This window comes from Capra hircus, chromosome 5 (genome assembly GCF_001704415.2).
Source record: "Capra hircus breed San Clemente chromosome 5, ASM170441v1, whole genome shotgun sequence".
Taxonomy (NCBI): Eukaryota; Metazoa; Chordata; class Mammalia; order Artiodactyla; family Bovidae; genus Capra; species Capra hircus.
In genome coordinates, this window is record NC_030812.1 from 35,087,308 (window position 1) to 35,109,401 (window position 22,094).

Sequence of the window (22,094 nt, forward strand, 5' to 3'; positions counted from 1 at the left end):
CATGCTGTGATTCATGGGATCACAAAGAGTCAGACAAGACTGAGCGACTGAACTGAACTGAACCTGACCATTAACACTCATCACAGATGGTTTCTCAGATCTAGGGATAATATACTCCAGTTCCTTTCTACAGAAGTACAATTACGTATACTCAGTAGAAAGTGAAATTCATGTTTTATATAGGTCTTTTAAAATATTTTTTCAATAGCGGATTCATCCTTGAATACAGATGAAGTGACATCTCAATTAATAAATCCCTTGGGACCAAATGTATTTCATTACATAATGTTAAATACACAAAGCTATTAAATACAGACTTGTGTACATGTGCACACACACACACACACACACACACACACACACCCCTCCTCAAAGTCTTTCTAAAGAACTACTAGTGGCTTATATTTAAATGACCGAATCTTTAAATTTTCCTGTCCAACATGTTGATCTGAGTTGTAATAAAAGTGTGACCATTTCTGATATTAGAACAATGTTATATATTATAAACGGATAGAGAGTTGGAAAGGGGCTTCCCTGGTGGCTCAGCAGTAAAGAATCTGCCTGCAATGCTGGAGATGCTGGAGACATGGGTTCTATCCCTGGGTCAGGAAAATCACCTGGAGGAGGGCATGGCAACCCATCCAGTATTCTTGACTGGAGAATCCGCATGGACTGAGAAGCTGGGCTGGCTACAATCCGTAGAGTTGTAAAGAGTCAGACAAAGCTGAAGTGACTAAGCAAGCACACAGTGAATTGGAAAGGTCTTAGAAAGAAGCAAAGGGTGACCCTTTCTCAATCTACCATACTTCAGTGTAAGCTCTCTTGGAGAGTTAGTAAAGGTTTATACTTCTACCTGGGCTTCCCAGGTGGCACTAGTGGTAAAGAACCCACCTGTCAATGCAGGAGAGACTAGAGATGTGGGGTTCGCTTCCTGGGTTGGAAAGATCTGGAGGAGGGCACAGCAACCCACTCTAGTATTCTTGCCTGGAGAATATCATGGACTGAGGAGCCTGGTGAGCTACAGTCAATGGGATTACAAAGAGTTGGACACAACTGAAGCGATTTAGCATGCATGCACATATCTTTAACTTCCTTTCTAATATCATTAACATCTCTATCTTGGAGCAAGGACTAGAAGCAGAAAAGCTTTGGAGATGCCATCAGGAGTGGAATGGAATGAATCCAGTCTCCAAACAGATGCCTTGAGTTTTCAGCAAGTGGGGATCTTATTGGCATGGCCCATACTCATAGGTCATAAATATAAGTTGGAAATCACTGAAAAGATCTTTTTCTTGTATGAGGGTCTGACTGATGCTCCCTAGTTTTTTAAAAGAACAATTATATTAGAACTGCAGTCATCTTTGCTATAATCCACTGAACCTTATATATATATGAGCCTGTTTTTAAATTGGAGAAGCCAATTGTCTGTATGGTTCCATCAGTCCATGTTTCTACTCATGTGCCAACTTTGCACATGTTTTAACTACTGTTTTAACTACTGTTGTTTTATAATAATTTACATATGGTAGTGTAAACCCTCCAGATTTTTTGTATCACTAGATTATATTTGCTGTTTGTTTCAGTTCAGTTCAGTCACTCAGTTTTTTCTGACTCTTTGTGACTCTTTGTGACCCCATGGACTATAGCACGCCAGGCTTCCCTGTCCCTCACCAACTCCCAGAGCTTGCTCAAATTCATGTCCATCGAGTTGGTGATGTGATCCAACCATCTCATCCTCTGTTGTCCCCTTCCCTTCCACCTCAACCTTTCCCAGAATCAGGGTCTTTTCTGATGAGTCAGTTCTTTGCATCACGTGGCCACAATATTGGAGCTCTAGCTTCAGCATGAGTCCTTCCAATGAACATTCAGGACTGATTTCCCTTAGGATTGACTGGTTTGATCTCCTTGCAGTTCAAGGGACTTTCAAGAGTCTTCTCCAACACCCAAAAGCATCAATTAAAAACATCAAATAAAGTTTGTTTAGGCTTCTTATGTCTATTCTTAGGAAATAAATTGATTTGTAGTTCCCCTTTGTTGTAATGTCTTTGTTTTTGCCTCGTAAAATGTTCTAGGATGTGTTCCCTTTTTGGTAATATCTGGAAGAATTTGTGAAAGATTGCTGTTCTTTATCCTTAAAGTATTCAAAATAATTTGGATCTATCCATCTGAGCCTGGAGTACTGTTTGTGGGATGATTTTAATTATAATTCTCCTTCTTTTTAGGTTTAGTGTTCATAACCCTAACAAAGGCCAGCATGCCAACTGCATATTAAATTGTGTTTCCACTCAGGGCATTACTTCAGGAATTCACTTCTTTTGCACTATTACTTTTCTCCTCTCTATTGGCTGTTTCCACAAGCATATAAATACACCACAATATTTATAGTCTCTAACAGCAAGCCAAAGTTAGAGCAGCAAGCCAAACCTATTCAGCTACTGCTCCTTTCTTTCGCTTTTGTTTCTCCAGTTCTTCCTCCTCTCACTCTTTATTGAGCCCACTCTAATGAGGCTCTGACTTTCTGCTTCACTGAAAATGTACTTGTCAAGGTTCCTACTGATGTCCTTGTTGAAAAATATATTCTTCAATTCTGAGTGCTCATTCTATCGCACTTTGATTATTCCGTCCTTTCAAACTCTTTTCTTGAGCTCCCACTTTTCTGGTTTTACTTCCTGACTCCTTCCTCTTCACATCTCTGACATCTGGATGCAGATCTGTTCTAAGGCTTGATGTCCAGACTTCCTCCCCATATTCATTTAATTCCTAAGTGAATTAAATGAATTCTCATTCTAAGGGCTTTAAATCCCATCTCTGTGTAATAGTGGATTCTTAATTTTCTATTGTCTTGACCTTTGCCCTTGAGCTCCAGACTTGATACTGTGAAAGTGTTGCACTCAATATGCCAGCAAATTTGGAAAACTCAGCAGTGGCCACAGGACTGGAAAAGGTCAGTTTTCATTCCAGTCCCAAAGAAAGGCAATGCCAAAGAATGCTCAAACTACTGCACAATGCACTCATCTCACATGCTAGTAAAGTAATGCTCAAAATTCTCCAAGCCAGGCTTCAGCAATACCTGAACTGTGAACTTCCAGATGCTCAAGCTCGTTTTAGAAAAGGTTGAGGAACCAGAGATCAAATTGCCAATGTCCGCTGGATCATTGAAAAAGCAAAAGAGTTCCAGAAAAACATCTATTTCTGTTTTCTTGACTATGCCAAAGCCTTTGACTATGTGCATCACAATAAACTGGAAAATTCTGAAAGAGATGGGAATACCAGACCACCTGACCTGCCTCTTGAGAAACCTATATGCAAGTCAGGAAGCAACACTTAGAACTGGACATGGAACAATAGACTGGTTCCAAATAGGAAAAGGAGTACGTCAAGGCTGTCTATTGTCACCCTGCTTATTTAACTTCTCTGCAGAGTACATCATGAGAAACGCTGGACTGGAAGAAACACAAGCTGGAATCAAGATTGCCGGGAGAAATATCAGTAACCTCAGATATGCATATGACACCACCCTTATGGCAGAAAGTGAAGAGGAACTAAAAAGCCTCTTGATGAAAGTGAAAGAGGAGAGTGAAAAGTTGGCTTCAAACTCAACATTCAGAAAACAAAGATCATGGCATCCGGTCCCATCACTTCATGGGAAATAGATGGGGAAACAGTGGAAACAGTGTCAGAGTTTATTTTTTTGGCTCCAAAATCACTGCAGATGGTGATTGCAGCCATGAAATTGAAAGACGCTTACTCCTTGGAAGAAAAGTTATGACCAACCTAGATAGCATATTCAAAAGCAGAGACTACTTTGCCGACTAAGGTCCGTCTAGTCAAGGTTATGGTTTTTCCATTAGTCATGTATGGATGCGCGAGTTGGACTGTGAAGAAGGCTGAGCACCGAAGAATTGATGCTTTTGAACTGTGGTGTTGGAGAAGACTCTTGAGAGTGGCTTGGACTGCAAGGAGATCCAACGAGTCCATTCTGAAGGAGATCAGCCCTGGGATTTCTTTGGAAGGACTGATTCTAAAGCTGAAACTCCAGTACTTTGGCCACCTCATGCAAAGAGTTGACTCATTGGGAAAGACTCTGAAGCTGGGAGGGAGTGGGGGCAGGAGGAGAAGGGGACGACAGAGGATGAGATGGCTGGATGGCATCACTGACTCAATGGACGTGAGTCTGAGTGAACTCCAGGAGTTGGTGACGGACAGGGAGGCCTGGCATGCTGCGATTCATGGGGTCGCAAAGAGTCGGACACGAATGAGTGACTGAACTGAACTGACCTGCATCTTCACTTGGATAAGTTGGAGTATCAAGCTGTGCCATGTCAGAAGTCAAACTTGTTATCTTCTTGCTTAAACTTACTCTTCATTCAGTGTTCTCCATCCCAGTAAATGGTAGCTTCTTTCTTCTAGTTGTTCAGTCTAAAAACTTGGAAGTGTTTCTTGATTTCTCTCATACTGCACATTTAATCCTAAGAAAATCTTTTCATCATTTTCACCACCTTCCCTGGTCCAAGGTACCCTTGACTTAACCCTTGTGGCCTCCCACCATCCACATAGTTTATTCTAGACACTGCAGCCAAACTGATTATATTAAAATCAATTTTAAAAAAACCTCTCCAGAAATCAAACTAATATTGTAAAGCAATCATCAATCAATTAAAAATAAATATATTTTAAAAAACTCTTTAAAAAAAATAAAAAAACCTCTTATGGTTTTCTCTCTATGCTAGGTAAACTTATTTATTAGACTCTAAGGCCCTAAATGGTCTGCCTCTCTGAGATCTATGCCTTTTTGATCTAATTTTGTATTACTTTGACTCTGCCTCTTTCCCCTCTAGCCACACAGGCGTCAGTGACATTCCTTGAATTTGCCAGGCAGGCTCCTGCCGCAGGTCACCATTCTTCTTCAGGGTTTCACTAGATGTCACTTTTTCAATGAGGCTTTGCTTGAACATCCTATTTAAAATATCATCTTACCATTCTCCTTATCCTCTTCTACTTTAATTTTCTTCATAGATTTTATCACCATGCAGCCTACTTATTTGGTATATTCTGTTAATTTAATTTGTTTTAATATAAATGTAATGAGGACTAGTATTTTTTTTCATGGTAACTTTCCCTTTATTTCTTTTTTTTTTCACTGTTTTAATTGAAAGATATTAGCTTTACAGAATTTTGTGGTTTTCTGTCATACATCAAGAAGAATCAGCCATAGGTACACCTATGCCCATCCCTCCCGAATCTCCCTTCTATCTCCCTCCCCATCTCAACCTTCTAGATTGTCACAGAGCCCCTGTTTGAGTTCCCGGCATCATACAGCAAATTCCCATTGTCTATCTATTTACATATGGTATTGTAAATTTTCATGTTACTTTCTCCATACATCTCATCCTTTATCTCTTTGGTTCACTTGTGTTTCCCCAGGGCCTAGAACAGAGCCTAGGACAAACAGGCATTCAGAAAATATTTGTTGGATGAATAAATGAATAAGTGGTGAATGAATATAATAAATCCTTTTTAAATGTGTATGCCATTTGAATCAGCAATTTCATTTGTAATAACTGTGCAGGTTTACAAAGAAACATGTACTGAAATATTTTTAAGGGTGAAAAGCTGGAAACTGTAATTGGAAACTGGATATTAAATAGATCATGGCACAGCTATACTATGAAATACCATGGTTTTATTAAAGAGGATGTGACTTTATTGACTTGGAAAGATGTTCACAGTGTGGTTAAGACACAAAGATTACAAAAGATACACACAAAAATATTAATATTGGTCATCTCTTGCCAGCAAGACCATTAGAGATCTTAATTTTCTTTGCGTTTTGTGTATTTTCTGAATTTTTGTATAATTATAAATAATTATTTTATATAATAAAAGTTGTATACATATATAGAATCAGGTTTTCAAATCTTTCACAAGTAACCATATTCTCAGCTTGGAGTCCATGAATGGACCTCGCGGGATTGTGAACCCTTTGTAAAATGTGTAAGCCAAATTTTTGACACATTTGCATGTGTGCATTTTCAGATCATCAAAGGAGTCCATGTTTCCCAGTTGATCTTCCTCAACCTTGCAACAGTGTGTTCCTGAGTTCATTCTCGATAAAGTGGGGAAGACTCATCTTTTTTGAGTTTGCCCCTTCTTTGAACCCTTTCTCTCCAGGATTTCACTAATTTCCACTGACTTGGTCTCACTCACAACTAAGTGAATGGAGGTTTTGAGAGGGCCTAGCATTCAATCATTACCCTTTATCCAGCAACTGTTCAACTCTGTGATTTTTGTAGACACCTGTGCTCTGAACTGAGTACCCACTTATTATCAGTGCTTTATCATATCTATTCTTTCTCTATCCTTGTATAAGACCTTTCTCAAAGTGATTTTTACAAAATACATATGATGCCACAAAATTCTCCTCCCCTCCAGAATTTTAGCTCAAAGTGTTGTTCCCTAGCATTTTTTTGTGTCATGCTCCTCTCATCATTATTACTCCCATTTCATGCGGGGCCATTTTCTCTTTTATTTTATTGTAAACTCAGTTCTCTGGGGTACTAATATGGAGAGGTTTTTATTCAAGCCATCATGTTTGATGCCAGGGCTTCAATCATGAATCAATTCCATTTGCTACTGCACTTTCCCCGGTGACATAATTTTGGCTTCTAGCTATATTATTCATAAGGTAGCTTTGTTGCCCTCATGGATCTAGCTTCATCACTCTTCTTGCAGCAGGACTTTTATAGTAGTATTATTTTTAGTTTTGAAATAGCTAAACTTAATTTTAAGCTAATACTGTGTTTATTATTGAGAATCTTCAAGCCTCAGTGTTATTTGGCCTTATTCATTGCCATATTCTCAGTGTCCATAGTAAATATTAGCTGAAATAAATGAATGAATAAATCTTAGTTTAAAGACTATCTTCCCTTTGTGTTTCAATATAAGGAAGGTCTTTATTTTATAAAAATGACATGATTGGCCTTAAGAAGTGATGAATTATTGATCACCGGGTGAATTCAAAAAAATTGGTGACCCAAATGGGAATATCATAGATGAAATTCAGATACTGTTATTTGGCTAGAATTCTCATCAAATTTTTCTGTCTGATATTCATATTTAAGTTAAATTCAGCCCTGAAAATTTGCTGATGTTTAGATAACATGCCTAAATATGTCATCAGTTCGGTTCAGTTCAGTTGCTCAGTCGTGTCTGACTCTTTGTGACCCCATGAATCGCAGCACGCCAGGCCTCCCTGTCCATCACCAACTCCCGGAGTTCACTCAGACTCACGTCCGTCGAGTCAGTGATGCCACCCAGCCATCTCATCCTCTGTCGTCCTCTTCTCCTCCTGCCCCCAATCCCTCCCAGCATCAGAGTCTTTTCCAATGAGTCAACTCTTCACATGAGGTGGCCAAAGTACTGGAGTTTCAGCTTTAGCATCATTCCCTCCAAAGAAATCCCAAGGCTGATCTTCAGAATGGACTGGTTGGATCTCCTTGCAGTCCAAGCCACTCTCAAGAGTCTTCTCCAACACCACAGTTCAAAAGCATCAATTCTTCGGTGCTCAGCCTTCTTCACAGTCCAACTCTCACATCCATACATGACCACAGGAAAAACCATAGCCTTGACTAGACGGACCTTAGTCAGCAAAGTAATGTCTCTGCTTTTGAATGTGCTATCTAGGTTGGTCATAACTTTTCTTCCAAGGAGTAAGCGTCTTTTAATTTCATTCCTGCAATCACCATCTGCAGTGATTTTGGAGCCAAAAAAATAAAGTCTGACACTGTTTCCACTGTTTCCCCATCTATTTCCCATGAAGTGATGGGACCAGATGCCATGATCTTCATTTTCTGAATGTTGAACTTTAAGCCAACTTTTTCACTCTCCTCTTTCACTTTCATCAAGAGGCTTTTTAGTTCCTCTTCACTTCTGCCATAAGGGTGGTGTCATCTGCATATCTGAGGTTATTGATATTTCTCCCAGCAATCTTGATTCCAGCTTGTGTTTCTTCCAGCCCAGCATTTCTCATGATGTACTCTGCATATTTAGTTAAATAAGCAGGATGACAATATACAGCCTTGACATATTCCTTTTCCTATTTGGAACCATTCTGTTGTTCCATGCCCAGTTCTAACAGTTGCTTCCTGACCTGCATACAGATTTCTCAAGAGGCAGGTCAGGTGGTCTGGTATTCCCATCTTTTTCAGAATTTTCCACAGTTTATTGTGATCCACACAGTCAAAGGCTTTGGCATAGTCAATAAATAGATGTTTAGAAATAGATGTTTTTAATCAGAAATAGATGTTTTTCTGGAACTCTCTTGCTTTTTCGATGATCCAGCGGATGTTGGCAATTTGATCTCTGATTCCTCAGCCTTTTCTAAACGAGCTTGAGCATCTGGAAGTTCACAGTTCACGTATTGCTGAAGCCTGGCTTGGAGAATTTTGAGCATTACTTTACTAGCATGTGAGATGAGTGCAATTGTACGGTAGTTTGAGCAAATATAAGTCATAATCATGACATATATGGAGTGCTTTTTCAGGATCTGTGTAAATGAAATGCTTATACCTTATTTCATTTTCAAAATGACCATATAAAACCATAACTCTTATGACCCCTTACTGATAGGGAAGGAAACTGAGGGTTGGAGATTTTTACTTGTCTAGCATGAACTATGGAGACAAGATTTAGACTCTGAAGTCTTTGCTGGATTATACTGCCTTGCGGATGACCAAATACCATTAAAAACTAACAAAAATAGCACCAACATGATTCTAATGAAGGATGTCAAAAGGTACACATTCTACTCCCAACTCTTCCATTTCACTCACTATGATTGAGGGAATCATTGGGAGAGGTGAGGTGAAATCGCCTGTTTCGTTCTGATAAATGAACACAGCTGCCTAATTTAAAACAATTTTGGCTCTACCACTAGACTTCATGTATCATTTTTACTGATTGTGCTATTTACGTTGGAGAAGGCAATGGCACCCCATTCCAGTACTCTTGCCTGGAAAATTTGAGTTAAATTTAGATGTTGTCATTGGTTGATCTCTAAGTTTTATCCAACTCTTTTGCAACCCAATTGACTGTAGCCCACTGGCCTTCTCTCTCCATGGGATTTTCCAGGCAAGAATACTGGAGTGGGTTGCTATTTCCTACTCCAGGGGATCTCCCTGATGCAGGGATCGAACCCACATCTCCTGCTTTGCAGGCAGGTTCTTTACCACTGAGCCACTAGGGAAGTCCTTAGAGGCCCCCATAATACCAGTACTGTCAACTCAGTTTCTATGAAAGTGGAAACTGTTTTTTATCTGATTTCTCCATTTTTTCAATTAAAAATTGTATGCTTTCAAGCTGAATTTTATGTTCGAGAATTTTGTCTCAATAAAATATTAAAAAATGTATTCAAATTGCTTGTTATTTACAGAATTCATTATAAAAGGCTAGACTTTATAAACGATGCCTAATTGGGACTATTGAGAGATAATAAAAATAGTTATCATTTGTTGATTTCTTTGTTTTTGATGCCACACTTTATATGGATTATGCCACTGAATCTTTATTTTACAGATGAGGGAAGTGAGGTGGTGAGTGGTCGGGTCATGGGTAGTTGTGAGAGGTGGAGCTGGGTTTTCAGTTCCAAATCCTGTGCACATCAGTCCTTTGCAACTGTACCATTCATGAACCACACTAATAATATAGTTGACACTAGAAGTGCTTGTGGCTTTTCTTCAGGTAACTAATTTACAACTGAGTTGTAGCTTAATGTATTGAGATGACCTGATCATTTTTCTATTTAGGTTTTAATTTAAGACGGCAAAAGAATTCTCATTTCATGTTGTGTGTAACCTCTTTATCAGTTGAGACATGACCTTATTTTTATCCTTTGATCTTGAGTTATGAAGGAGATTCATAAAATGAATGATGTCCTGCCTCTGTTGCCTATTTCTCCATAGCCTAATCTTAGTTTATATTTCTGCCATTGCAAAGGATATTTGATTAACAAGGGCATAAATTATTATAAAGGGTGAACTTTATTTCTGATTTTAGTTACCTCTCCAAATTATGAATGACAAATCAGGGAGACATGGTATGTTGAAATTTGACAAATTATCTTCTTAGAATTTAAAATGTGATTTTAATGTAAGGCAGTAAATGCTCATTAAATGTAAGAGGGAAAATAAAACATAATACAAAGAAAGTTAAAAATCATACATAATTATAGCACTCAGTTGCTATTAAAAATGTTAATACATTTTATTCCAATTATGTATTTTCCCCATGCCACAGTTATAATACACGAGTAGAAGTTCTTGCTTGTAAGGTGACTTTGGAGATGGTGGGTAGGGAGGGCAGTTTATAGAACTGATGGGAAGCTGAGGTGCCAGAATTTGGAGCAGGCAATAAGCAAAGGTACCCTGGCAGGCCAGCAAACAGGAAGCAAGGTGCAGTGACCTTAATGTAGCGATTGGGATGCTGTGTCCTACTGCAATGCAGGAGTCTCTCCTCCCTCTCTTCCTCGCTGTGCTTCATCCAGAATCCCAGTCCCAAGGAAGAGTGTCAGATTGCTAGGATGTGTCATAGGACTGTCCCTGGCTGTACCACACGGAGGAAGAAGGAGGATTTGACCTTTACTTTTTTTTAAAATTGGTTTAATTGGAGGCTAATTACTTTTTGAAATGAAAAACATAACCAATGTGTTTTGTGTGTGCTGAGTAGTGTTCTGAGTGATTTGTTAAATTGACTCATCATAGTCCTCATGGAAGTCCTTTGAGACAAGTGCAGTCAGTATCCTTGTTTTCTAGCTGAGTAACTAGATGAGGCACAGAAAGATGGAATAGCTTACTGTTGCCAGGAGGGCTGCTGCTGCTACTGCTAAGTCACTTCAGTCATGTCCGACTCGGTGCGACCCCGTAGACGGCAGCCCACCAGGCTCCCCTGTCCCTGGGATTCTCCAGGCAAGAACTCTGGAGTGGGTTTCCATTGCCTTCTCCAATGCATGAAAGTAAAAAGTGAAAGTGAAATCGCTCAGTCATGTCAGACCCTCAGCGACCCCATGGACTGCAGCCTTCCAGTCTTGTCCATCCATGGGATTTTCCAGGCAAGAATACTGGAGTGGGGTGCCATTGCCTTCTCCAACCAGGAGGTGAGCTGGAGGTCAGGCTTTAGGATTTGCATGTTTAACCACACTTATCTGCTGAGGTGGTGGGAGTGGGGAGTAGCGCTTCCCACTTAGATGCTACCGAATGGAGGACAGGTGCAGTTTTGAAAATTAATAACATTTATTAAATACTCACCACATGCCAGACACACTTATGCTTCATATCATTATTTATTTTTATCTTCACTATATTTTTTGTGTGTATTGTATATCTATTTCATTAAAAAACTTGAGTGTGTGATGCAGATAAAAATGTAAGTTTTGGTAAAATATTTAATTTCTTAAGGGTTGTTCTTGTTTGTGGAGCACAGTGTCAGCCTCTGCCATTAAGGATAATTTTACTGTCTGAAGTTTAGGAATTCAGTACAGGTGCAAGTAGTTTCTAGAGGAGGAGCCCAGACCAACAGCAGTGGTAGAGTTCTTGCCTCTACGTGGTAAAACATAAGGTATATAACAATAGGACCATGTGTTTGCTGATGTTATTTTCTTTTAAAATGCAAACACCTACCTATCATTATAGAATTCGCTAGTTGAGTTGATTAAATAATGAATACTTGTTTCCAAATAACAAGATAGAAAGGACTCTCTGGTTTCTTCTGTATCAAAAACCAAACAAGTTGGTGTTTTATTTATCCTTAATAATTTCTACACATTTTTTATATACTTGAATACTTAATTTTTTATCTTAACATAGAATTTTACTATATACGTGTGTAAGTAAGTATTACATTATAGAAGAAGGAGAAACTTCAGGGTTATAAAAATATTTGAGAGATTCTTCACATCCTTTCCCCCAAATTGTACTCCCCTGAGGTAACTACTGTTAACATTTTGGCGTATATCTTTCTGGATTTTGTTTTCTCCATATACACACAGTTTTATTAAACTAAATGAGATCCTATAGAGCTTTTATTAATATGATTCATAATTAACTATGGCCTTGTTCATGTCAGAATTCCATTCTTTCAGAGGGTGGTATAATGTTCCAGAATATGGATGGATTCCCCTACTAGTGTATGTTGTGGTTGTTCAGTCATCCAGTCATATCCGACTCTTTGCAACCGATGGATAGTTGGTATTTTATCAGTGACAGGACTCTCACTTTTTTTCTTCTGTACTCGCACCAGCCTTTGGTTTCCTTTGCTAGTTCTTCCTCAAAATGTTAATGTGTCATTCAGTTCAGTTCGGTTCAGTCGCTCAGTCATGTCCAACTCTTTGCGACCCCATGAATCGCAGCACACCAGGCCTCCCTGTCCATCACCAACTGCTGGAGTTCACTCAGACTCACGTCCATCGAGTCAGTGATGCTGTCCAGCCATCTCATCCTCTGTCGTCCCCTTCTCCTCATTAACCTATTATAATTCCCTAGGTAACCCCAGTGCTTTCGTGGCTTTCAATATAGTTTATATGTCTGTGACTCCCACTTCCTGTCTCCATATGAACCTGTCTTCATCTCAAACTTGTGGATCTAGCTGTCCTCCCTGCACGTCCTCTTGGATGCACATTAGGCACTTTAAACATAACATGCATATGTTTGAAAGTTGATTCAATTATCCTATTCTTTCTTAATTTGAGAATGCCTTGATTTCTTCTTCATTTCTGAAAGATAATTTTGTTGGGTATATGATTCTAGGCTAATAGTTTTTTCTTTCTTCACATGAATAATATTTTGCCACTTCCTTCTGGCTTTCATTGTTTATTTTAGGGAATTCATGACCATTTTTTTTCTATACATAATTTTCAATTTTTTTTCTCACTAATTTCAGTGTTTTTTTTCTTTATGTCTAGTTTTCAGAAGTTTAGTTATGATCCGTATTTCTTTGAGTTTATCTTGTTTGGGTTTTGCACAGGTTCTTGAATCTGTGAGTTTATATCTGTTACCAAATGTGGAGAGTTTTCAGCCATAATTTCTTCAAGTACTTTTCAATTTCACCTTCTTTCTCCTCTTTTATGGACTCTGATTATAAAAATGTTAGAGCTTTTGTTTTAGTCTCCCAGGTCTCTGAGACTGTTCCTTTTTTTTCAATCTATTTTCTCTCTACTGTTCAGATTGGATAATTTTTGTTCTATCTTCTGGTTACCTGATTCTTTTTTGATCCCCTCCATTTTTGCTGTTTAGCCATCTTTTGAGCTTTTTATTTCAGTTATTGTATTTTTTCAGTTTTAAAATGTTCTTTGGTTCTTTATTTGGTCCTTCTATTTCTTTGCTGAGTCTTCTTCATCTTTTTTCATTTATTTCAAGTGTATTGAAATGTTTGTAGTTGCTCTTTTTTTATCAATGCTTATTTAAAACCTTTGTCAATTATTTTAACATCTCTATCATCTTGTGGTGTTGATATCTATTGATTGTCTTTTTTCATTATATTTGAGATCTTTCTGAATCTAGGTATGACATTGATTTTTGATTGAAGCCTGGATATTTCTGTATCATATTTCCAAACTTGGATTGAAACCTGGTTATTTTTGTATAATGTTCTGAGACTTGGATCTCATTTAAGCTCCATGTTTTATCAGGTTTTCTCTGACAGTGCTCTGGCAGAGGCTGAGTGGGTGTCATCTTGTTACTTCCAGGTGGAATTAGAAATCCAGGTTCCCTACTTGCCTTCGGTTGACAGTTGAGGCAGTACTTTTATGATTTCTGGATGGGGGAGTGGAATCTCCACCTCTCCCCATGGTCTCCACCAGATACTGTGGTAAGGACGCTGCATTACTGCTGGGTGATGGTGAAAGTTCAGACTCCCACTAGGCCTCCTCTGAGAGGGCAGTATGCTTTGTTACTAGGGTTGGAACATGGTCTCCACTGTTGCCATGGTTCATCTCGTTAACCTTGGCTGATAGGGTTTAACTTCTTGGCTCTCTCTCCTTGGTTTTGCTGACACCACTCTGGCAGAGGTGTTGCTCACATGATTCCTACCTCAAAAGACTAGAAATCTAGCGCTTAGCCTTTGCTGACATGTTTGGGGATAGAGTCACAGCTTTTCCTGTGATGCTTGGCTGGAATAGAGTGGTTGTTCTCTTAAAATGTTTCTCTTTACGGGCTTCTCCTTTTTTGGTATTTTAGCTAACACAAGTAGGCTTTTGGGAGGAATTGTTTTGTCCACATCCATTGTTATTTTCAAGTTACTGATTTCTTCAGTTCCAAGACTGAGAGGCAAAAAGAATACCCAGTACGCTGACCACTCTGTTGTTACTTGGGCCCTGAGTTCCCTAGTGTGTTCCCCCCCCCCCCCCATCTCTCAGATTCTTCTTATTGCGTGTTTTGTGATACACTGTTTAGTTGTACTTACTGGGAGGAATAGGAAAAGTTTGTCTATCCCATCTTTCTGGAGACAGAAGTCATGTCCCCTTTTTGGAACTTTGTTATCAATGGGCCTCATGTGATTCTTCTCTGTGCAGGTACCTGGAACTGGAAAGCAGTGGCCATCGGAATGAAGTCAGACTTCACTACCGCTCCGGCAGCCACCACCCTCACACAGAAGTGTTTCCTTACATTTTGGCTGATGATAAGTGGCACAAGCTCTCCTTAGCCATCAGTGCCTCCCACTTGATTTTACATGTCGACTGTAATAAGTAAGTGAAGTGTTCTCAGTTCAGGAAACGGAAGAGTCTAAGAAATGACGGTTTATACATATTACTTATCTGATGTTTTTTTGTAGAATATATGAAAGAGTTGTAGAAAAGCCTTCCACGGACTTGCCCCTGGGCACTTCATTTTGGCTGGGACAGAGAAATAATGCACATGGATATTTTAAGGTATATTTTGATGAATATAAAATGTAAATACAAATGCTTTCTAAAGAGCTTCTAATGAGTTTTGCTTTTTATGGTGTAAGCAAAATAAATAGATTTGTATAGTGTTTTTCCTACTGGTGTCTATTTCTGTTTTATTTTTTTAACACTGATGTTTTATTTAGCTGGTCAACACCATTCTATTTTTTTTTCTTAATGAATTTGAGCTTTAGATATGACAGAGATGATTAGTTTCTCAAGGCTCAATCAGGGCAGTTAATGTATTCTTGAAATTAGGCATTCAAAGTAATAAAAATCTAAAATGTTAATATACAAATAAACTCTCCATTTTTGAAATATAACCTTTGATGATACTTTCATAAGGATGTTAATAACAGAGGTTTAAAACTTTTCAATATTCATTATTCATAATCTCCTTGTACTTCTAAAAATGAGAAAGGAATACATACAATAATATATGCACAAATCTGTTAAAGCGAGAAAGCAGTTATAATTGATATCTTTTTCTTGTTGCATATTTAGAGATATACTCCACAGAATTGCATCACAGGATCTAATGGACATCCCATAACTCTGTATTTTAAGGATGAGGAAATAAGGTCCAGAAATTGCTTGACTACTAGCTCATAGCTCATGTTCCTCCAGTGATTCTGACACTACCTATCATACAAAAGTTATTTATTAGAAGATGATAAGTGATGTGTCTAACTTACGGATTTCTAGTTAGAGAATGTACAAGTAGCTTGAAAATTGTGTTCTAAGAAAGATTTGTAAACCTCGAAAGGTGTTTTTATTTACTTTATTAAAGAATATATATATTTTTTTTGCTGACAACACAGGAGACTTTACTGAGAAGAGGTGCCCTGGCAGAGAGCATGAGCATAAGGGAATCTGCCACATGGCTCACAGTTTTGGGTTTTATGGTGAAGGGTTGTTTCTGGCCAATCATTCTGACTCAGGGTCTTTCCTGGTGGCACATGTGTTACTCAACCAAGATGCATTCCAGTGAGGAGGTGGGACATGTGGTGTATCCTTTTGACCTTTCCTGACTTCCATGGTAGTCCAGGGTTAAGAACCCGTCTTCCAGTGCAGGGGACACAGGGTTCCATCCCTAGTCATGGAACTGAGATCCCATGCGCTGTAGGGCAACCAAGCCCGAGCGCCACAACTAGAGAGAAGCCCATATGCAGCAACCAACACTCGAAGCAGTGAAATAAATAAACAATTTTTTCTTTTTTAATGTGTTTTTCAAAGTTACTTAAACTGTTATCTGGAAACCAGGTGCTTTGAATATGTTATTTCATTGAATCTTAGTCTTGTTGCAGGGCTTTTTAAAAAAATCTCTTTTACACACGCATAAACCTGTTCAGAGAGGTTAAGTAACTTGTCCAGACTCAGTCATGGGGATTTGATCCCATGTTTGCAAATCTTGAAAAATCAATGCTCTTTTCCCACATGGTGTGCTAAGTCACTCAGTCATTTGCAACCGACTCTTTGCAACCCTCTGGACTGTGTGGCCCACCAGCCTCCTCTGTCCAGGGGATTCTCCAGGCAAGAATACTGGAGTTGGTTGCCATTTCCTTCTCCACTTTTTCCACATAGAATGGATAGCAAATTTGTGCTCCAGGTATCAAGTTTCTCTTCTGTTTAATCATGGCAGTCTTTCCCCTGGAGCCCGTTGTGGCCTCAGAAACCTTCTCACACATCAGTTATGTGTACTTCTCTAGAGCTGGGCGTTGCACCAACCATAGAACTGTACATGGAAGCCTTGCTTTCATTTTGATGCTTTCGCATGACAAGAGATTGTTATATACAGGTTGCTTCCCTAATCCAAACCCCAAACAAACAACAGATACAGCAATTGCCATGCAGTATACTTAAATATTTATAATTTAAACTGACATTCTTTTTGTACCATGCTATTAATCTGATTAAATATATAGAAGATATATAGGCCAGGATTTGACTGGTAAATCTTTGTAAGGTACATCAAAATTGTCTTAATAATATATTGGTACTCTGGTCTTGGTCACCTCTGTCATTAAACATTCTGTTTGCATTTTTCAAAGGGAGAAAGTGAAATAGTAATTAAAATAAATAAAGATGATGAAGGAAGAAAATGGAGTGATGAATGAAAGGGACATCTAGAGTATCTGATGAGGTCGCTACCTTTTGGCTGTTGCTTTGAGAGTCTTGTGAACTGGAAGCTAATTATATCTTAATGAGGAAGGATGAATGTAAATTTCACATATAAACATGTGATGTGAACTTCTGTGTAAAATATGTCATTTCAAGTTGGCGTTTAAAAAAATTTCATGCTAAACTTTCTGTATTCCCAGGGACTCATTACTCAGTCTTGCTGTAGCTGTTTAATAAACGTCTTGTCCTTTTTAAATTGAAGAATTCACTTTAAAAGATCCAACCGAGAAATGAGAAATACTCACATAAGCATTGTTCTTATGACTTAGTTTTTCTCTTCTCTTCTTGATGATTATAGTTAATTTAAAATTGGTATCAGTTTTACTGTTGCTGAAACCTGAACTGATTTTCAGGTTGATTTTTAAAGGTCATTTTCAAGCATTTCTTCAAGCTAACTAAAAATAGCTTCCCCAAACACATGACTATTGCCTCTTAATTATATCTTGACATTTAATTTTAAGGGTTTAAAAATATTATCAATAAGAAAGTACATGGCAATCATCTATTTTGCCTGATGTTTTTCTTTCCCTTTGGTTTGAAGTCAAAGCCATGTATTCAAAATATTTTTTTCAGGGACTTGGGTGAGTCTATCCTATGATGTTTCCCTTCATGAACTTGACTATTGAACATAATTTGGGTAGATGAAAGTAATACATCTTTAAAAATTTTTTTCACACACAGGGTATAATGCAAGATGTGCAATTACTTGTCATGCCCCAAGGATTTATTGCTCAGTGCCCAGATCTTAATCGCAGTAAGTCCATTAGTTCTCTCACTATGTAATGAAAAGTGTGCTTCTTGCTTAATTTTGTCCAAAATGTCAGTTTGCAATTGGAGTTCTCATGTATTAGTTGTCAGCATAGACTTAACCAGATTGAACTCCTTATAAATACGACTTGACTGATGCGGTGTTTGTGATTCTAGCCTGTCCAACGTGCAATGACTTTCACGGACTTGTGCAGAAAATCATGGAACTGCAGGACATTTTAGCCAAAACATCAGCCAAGGTAAAAGCTCCTTAGAAATAGAGTGTGGGGGAGTGTAGCTTAGAAATCCTTGAGGTTTATAACCACAGTTGTTCACCTTTGAGATTTTTCTGATCCGCTACTGTGTACTCGAACTGAATCAAAATCCCTGCTCAAGGAAGGGGCTTATAAATATTCAAACCCAAGCCATCTGTATAACAAATGACTCAGTAAATCAAGAATGAGGCAGATTACTTGGTTTTTACACTGCTTACTACAATAGGATTTATTGTTTAATTTAGTTTTTATTATTATTTAGGTGGTTTTTTTTTGTTTGTTTGTTTTTTTTTTTTTTGCAAGGAAGGAGGCAAGGGGACATTGTAAAGAATATGGACCCTAGAATTATGTCAGGGAAATGGTCCCACAAAAGCTTTCTACCATTGTGTTACCATTGTAGGGTCATTGGCTGTCTTAACCATGTGTCAAATTTTACCTGGTTTCACCAGGCTGTTGTCATGTTGCATAGCAGATACCGATGACCTAAAAGTTATGTTGTATATGGATGATTTGTTTCTGACAAATGTAAAGTCTAAAATTTACGTTTGCACTTGAGCAAACATAGCCATGAAATTAAACATTTTTAAAAATGGAAAATGCTTCTCTGTATTGTGTATGATGCGATTTTGACTTAGACTTTTTTCTGTTTTATCATAAATCATACAGCATATTTTCTCCACTCCCCCAACACACAAAGTGAAGTGAAAGTCACTCAGCTGTATCCAACTCTTTGCGACCCCATGGACTATACAGTCCATGGAATTCTCCAGGCCAGAATACTGCAGTTGCTCCTTTCCCTTCTCCAGGGAATCGTCCCAACCCAGAGATCGAACCCAGGTCTCCTGCGTTGCAGGAGGATTCTTTACCAGCTGAGCCACAAGGGAACCCCCACCCCCAACCCCCTGCCACACTCACAAAGGCAGGAGGCAAATTTACTACAAGAAGAGGAGAAAAATCCTTTCTTTTAAATTAAAGGCTTAAGTCATTTGCAACAACATGGGTAAACCTAGAGATGATCATACTAAGCAAAGTAAATCAGAAAGAGAAAGACAAATACCATATGATTTCACTTATATGTGGAACCTAAAATGTTACAGAAATGAACTTATCTATGAAACAGAAAAAGACTCACAGAAACTGAGAACAGACTTGTGGTTGCCAAGACAGAGGTGGGTGAGGGAGGCATGGATTGGGAGTTTGGGATTAGCAGATGCAAACTATTATATAATATACAGAATGGATAAACAATAAGGTCCTACTGTATGGCGCAGGGAACTATATTCAATATCCTGTCATAAACCATAATGGAAACAAATATGAAAAAATAAAGCCTTAAGTATATTTATAATAGATGATGAGCATAACCATCATTAGTGCTATACACCTAAAAAGCAGTCAGATGCCTGATGGAGTGTTTTGCCTTTCTGCGTTGCTGGAATGCTGAGCAATACAAACCTCTTCCTTTGTACTGCAGCTGTCTCGAGCGGAGCAGCGAATGAATAGATTGGACCAGTGCTACTGTGAAAGGACTTGCACCATGAAGGGAACCACCTACCGAGAATTCGAGTCGTGGACAGACGGCTGTAAGAACTGCACATGCCTGGTATGGCTTCTGCTGGAGTTCAGACTAATAGAACTCAGACGACCCTCCTCTTTAAAAATGTATTTAACCAATGTCATCATGAAAATTTCAAGACCCATTTCCTCAAAACACAACACTAAAGTGCCAGCAAACCCAGTCAAATCTAAAGAACCATGTATTGCATTATTAAAGACACTTTCTAGCTTATAAAGATTATTGTGTTTTAAGAATGCTATAAAGTTTTAAGTTTATTGTCCACATGTGAAGTTAATGATTTAAATTGGGTCAGTAAAAGGATTCCCAGAGGATTCTATCCTGTTATCCTTAACTTTTCCAGGGATTTTCCCCTCTTGTTTTTATTAACGCATTTTGATAAAACTAAATAAAATGCAACAGGAAATACTGTGACCAGATTTGGCTGTATAAATAAATAATGGAGTCTAAATAAGCTTTAAAAATTTACTAATACAGTGGAATGTAAACTATAGAGTTTAAATAAATATGATTTCTCTAATTGTTCACTAATTAGGTAGAATGGTTAGAAAGTTTAGTCGCTCAGTCATGTCCGACTGTTTGCAACACCATGGACTGTAGCCTACCAGGCTCCTCCATCCATGGGATTTTCCAGGCAAGAGTACTGGAGTGCATTGCCATTTCCTTCTCCAGAGGATCATCCTGACCCAGCGATCGAAGCCGGTCTCCCACACTGTAGGCAGACGCTTTACCGTCTGCCACCAGGGAAGTCCTAAGGTAGAAGGTAGAATGGTTAGTGTATTATTATTTCAAACATATAAGTTCATTTTCAAAGGAAAGTTCAAAATGAGTTTGGTTTTGAACTTTTAAACTCCACTTGAATTATTTGTGAAAACTGGTTGGCTATAAAGAAGTCAGGAGTCTAAAACATTTTCCCCAAGTTCATCTAGTTTACTCAAACATGGAACATCATGATGTTAAGATGGTCAAAGTTAGTGGTGAAATAACAGTTCATATGTATGTGCGTGTGCAGGCTTTGTCTGATTTCTATTTAGAAACATATTTCTACCAAAATTACATTTCACAACTATAGTAAAACCTTTGCAACTTGTTAAATGGATGCCCCAAGTCAAATTGAGTAAGATACAAGATGTAGTGTGGTGAAGTCATAGTTTTTTGAAAAGACTAGAAAAGCGACTAAACTACCTGGGAGTTCTGGGTGACCTTCAGGAATCAAATTCGCTGAGGTACCCTTTAGGTTGGTACCTCTTATGATGATTGTCAGTGTCCATTCATGGTGGTGGTCTGTTTGAGCTGAAATATCTCTAGGAAGATTTTTGCATCCTGAAACTGGGTCTCCAGCATGGCAGCTGCTATTCCAGAAATATTGTTTGTTGATGCTCATTTTGTGAGTCATCTGGGGAGACATGAGTACCCCAGTCTGGCTCTCAGCCTGCTGTTTCCCTGCCAGTGGTGCCTTTCCTTCCACCCCTGTGCTCACTCACTTCACAATAGGAGGTGAGACCTCTAGCTTAGTTGCTGAGCAGAAGATGGGGTCAACCACCACCTGTGTTATGACCCAACTTGTGTTACTGTGGGTCTCTGTATATGGCTTTTACTGTAATTTTACTGTAAAATTATGGTTTTACCAAAGAGAATAGTAATATTTATGACATTTTATGTGAAGAATTTGATATTTAAGAAACAACTTGAAAATACTTGAAAACTACCAAACTGCAACTTGAAAATTCTTTAAAATACTGTTTTCTTCTCAGAATGGAACCATCCAGTGTGAAACTCTGATTTGCCCAAATCCTGACTGCCCCCTCAAGTCGGCTCTCGCATACGTGGATGGCAAGTGCTGTAAGGAATGCAAATGTGAGCATAACTTTTATGGTGAATACTTTCTTGGCAAAACTAAAGCTTTGTATTAATAAATATTCACCCATCATTGGTTTAATCTGGGTAAGCTAAATAGCTTTTAGAAATGATGAAAATAGGAAGAATCCCTTCTCTATTTTGGTTGGGCAGTTCTTTTCCACTTAAAAATGTTGTATTCTAGCAAGAAACGTTTTCTTTGAGAAATCTATTCTGTTCAGTGACATTAGTAGCAAAGATATGTAATCAACTTAGTAGAAGGCATTTCTCTAATTAACAGTGCTTGATGCAAATGCCTCCCAACTAGGTTAAGAATAGTCCACACTCAGCCAAGATAACCAAGAAAATCCATGATACAAATGACCTTTACAAAACTCGCTGTATGTCCAAATCACAGAAGTACACATTATTATAGAATAGTCCAGTGTGGACGGCCATGGTCTTAATCGTAAAAAGATGCTCATGCCACCGAATGAAGAAGCTGTCTGACTTTCAGCATCTGTTGTATACAGTTCACTTCTGATGT

At 38.4% G+C, this 22,094-nt stretch overlaps 1 protein-coding gene across 2 annotated transcripts in view; it reads left to right on the forward strand.

Moving 5' to 3' along the window:
* NELL2 (neural EGFL like 2) overlaps positions 1–22,094 on the forward strand; it is a 380,317-nt gene that overhangs the window by 79,120 nt on the left and 279,103 nt on the right. For both annotated transcript variants that reach the window (XM_005680058.3, XM_018047900.1), the window contains exons 5-10: positions 14,561–14,734; positions 14,821–14,917; positions 17,795–17,867; positions 18,038–18,120; positions 19,610–19,738; positions 21,466–21,568. In XM_005680058.3, the coding sequence (XP_005680115.1) occupies positions 14,561–14,734; positions 14,821–14,917; positions 17,795–17,867; positions 18,038–18,120; positions 19,610–19,738; positions 21,466–21,568 (659 nt within the window). The remainder of the gene's footprint in view (positions 1–14,560; positions 14,735–14,820; positions 14,918–17,794; positions 17,868–18,037; positions 18,121–19,609; positions 19,739–21,465; positions 21,569–22,094) is intronic.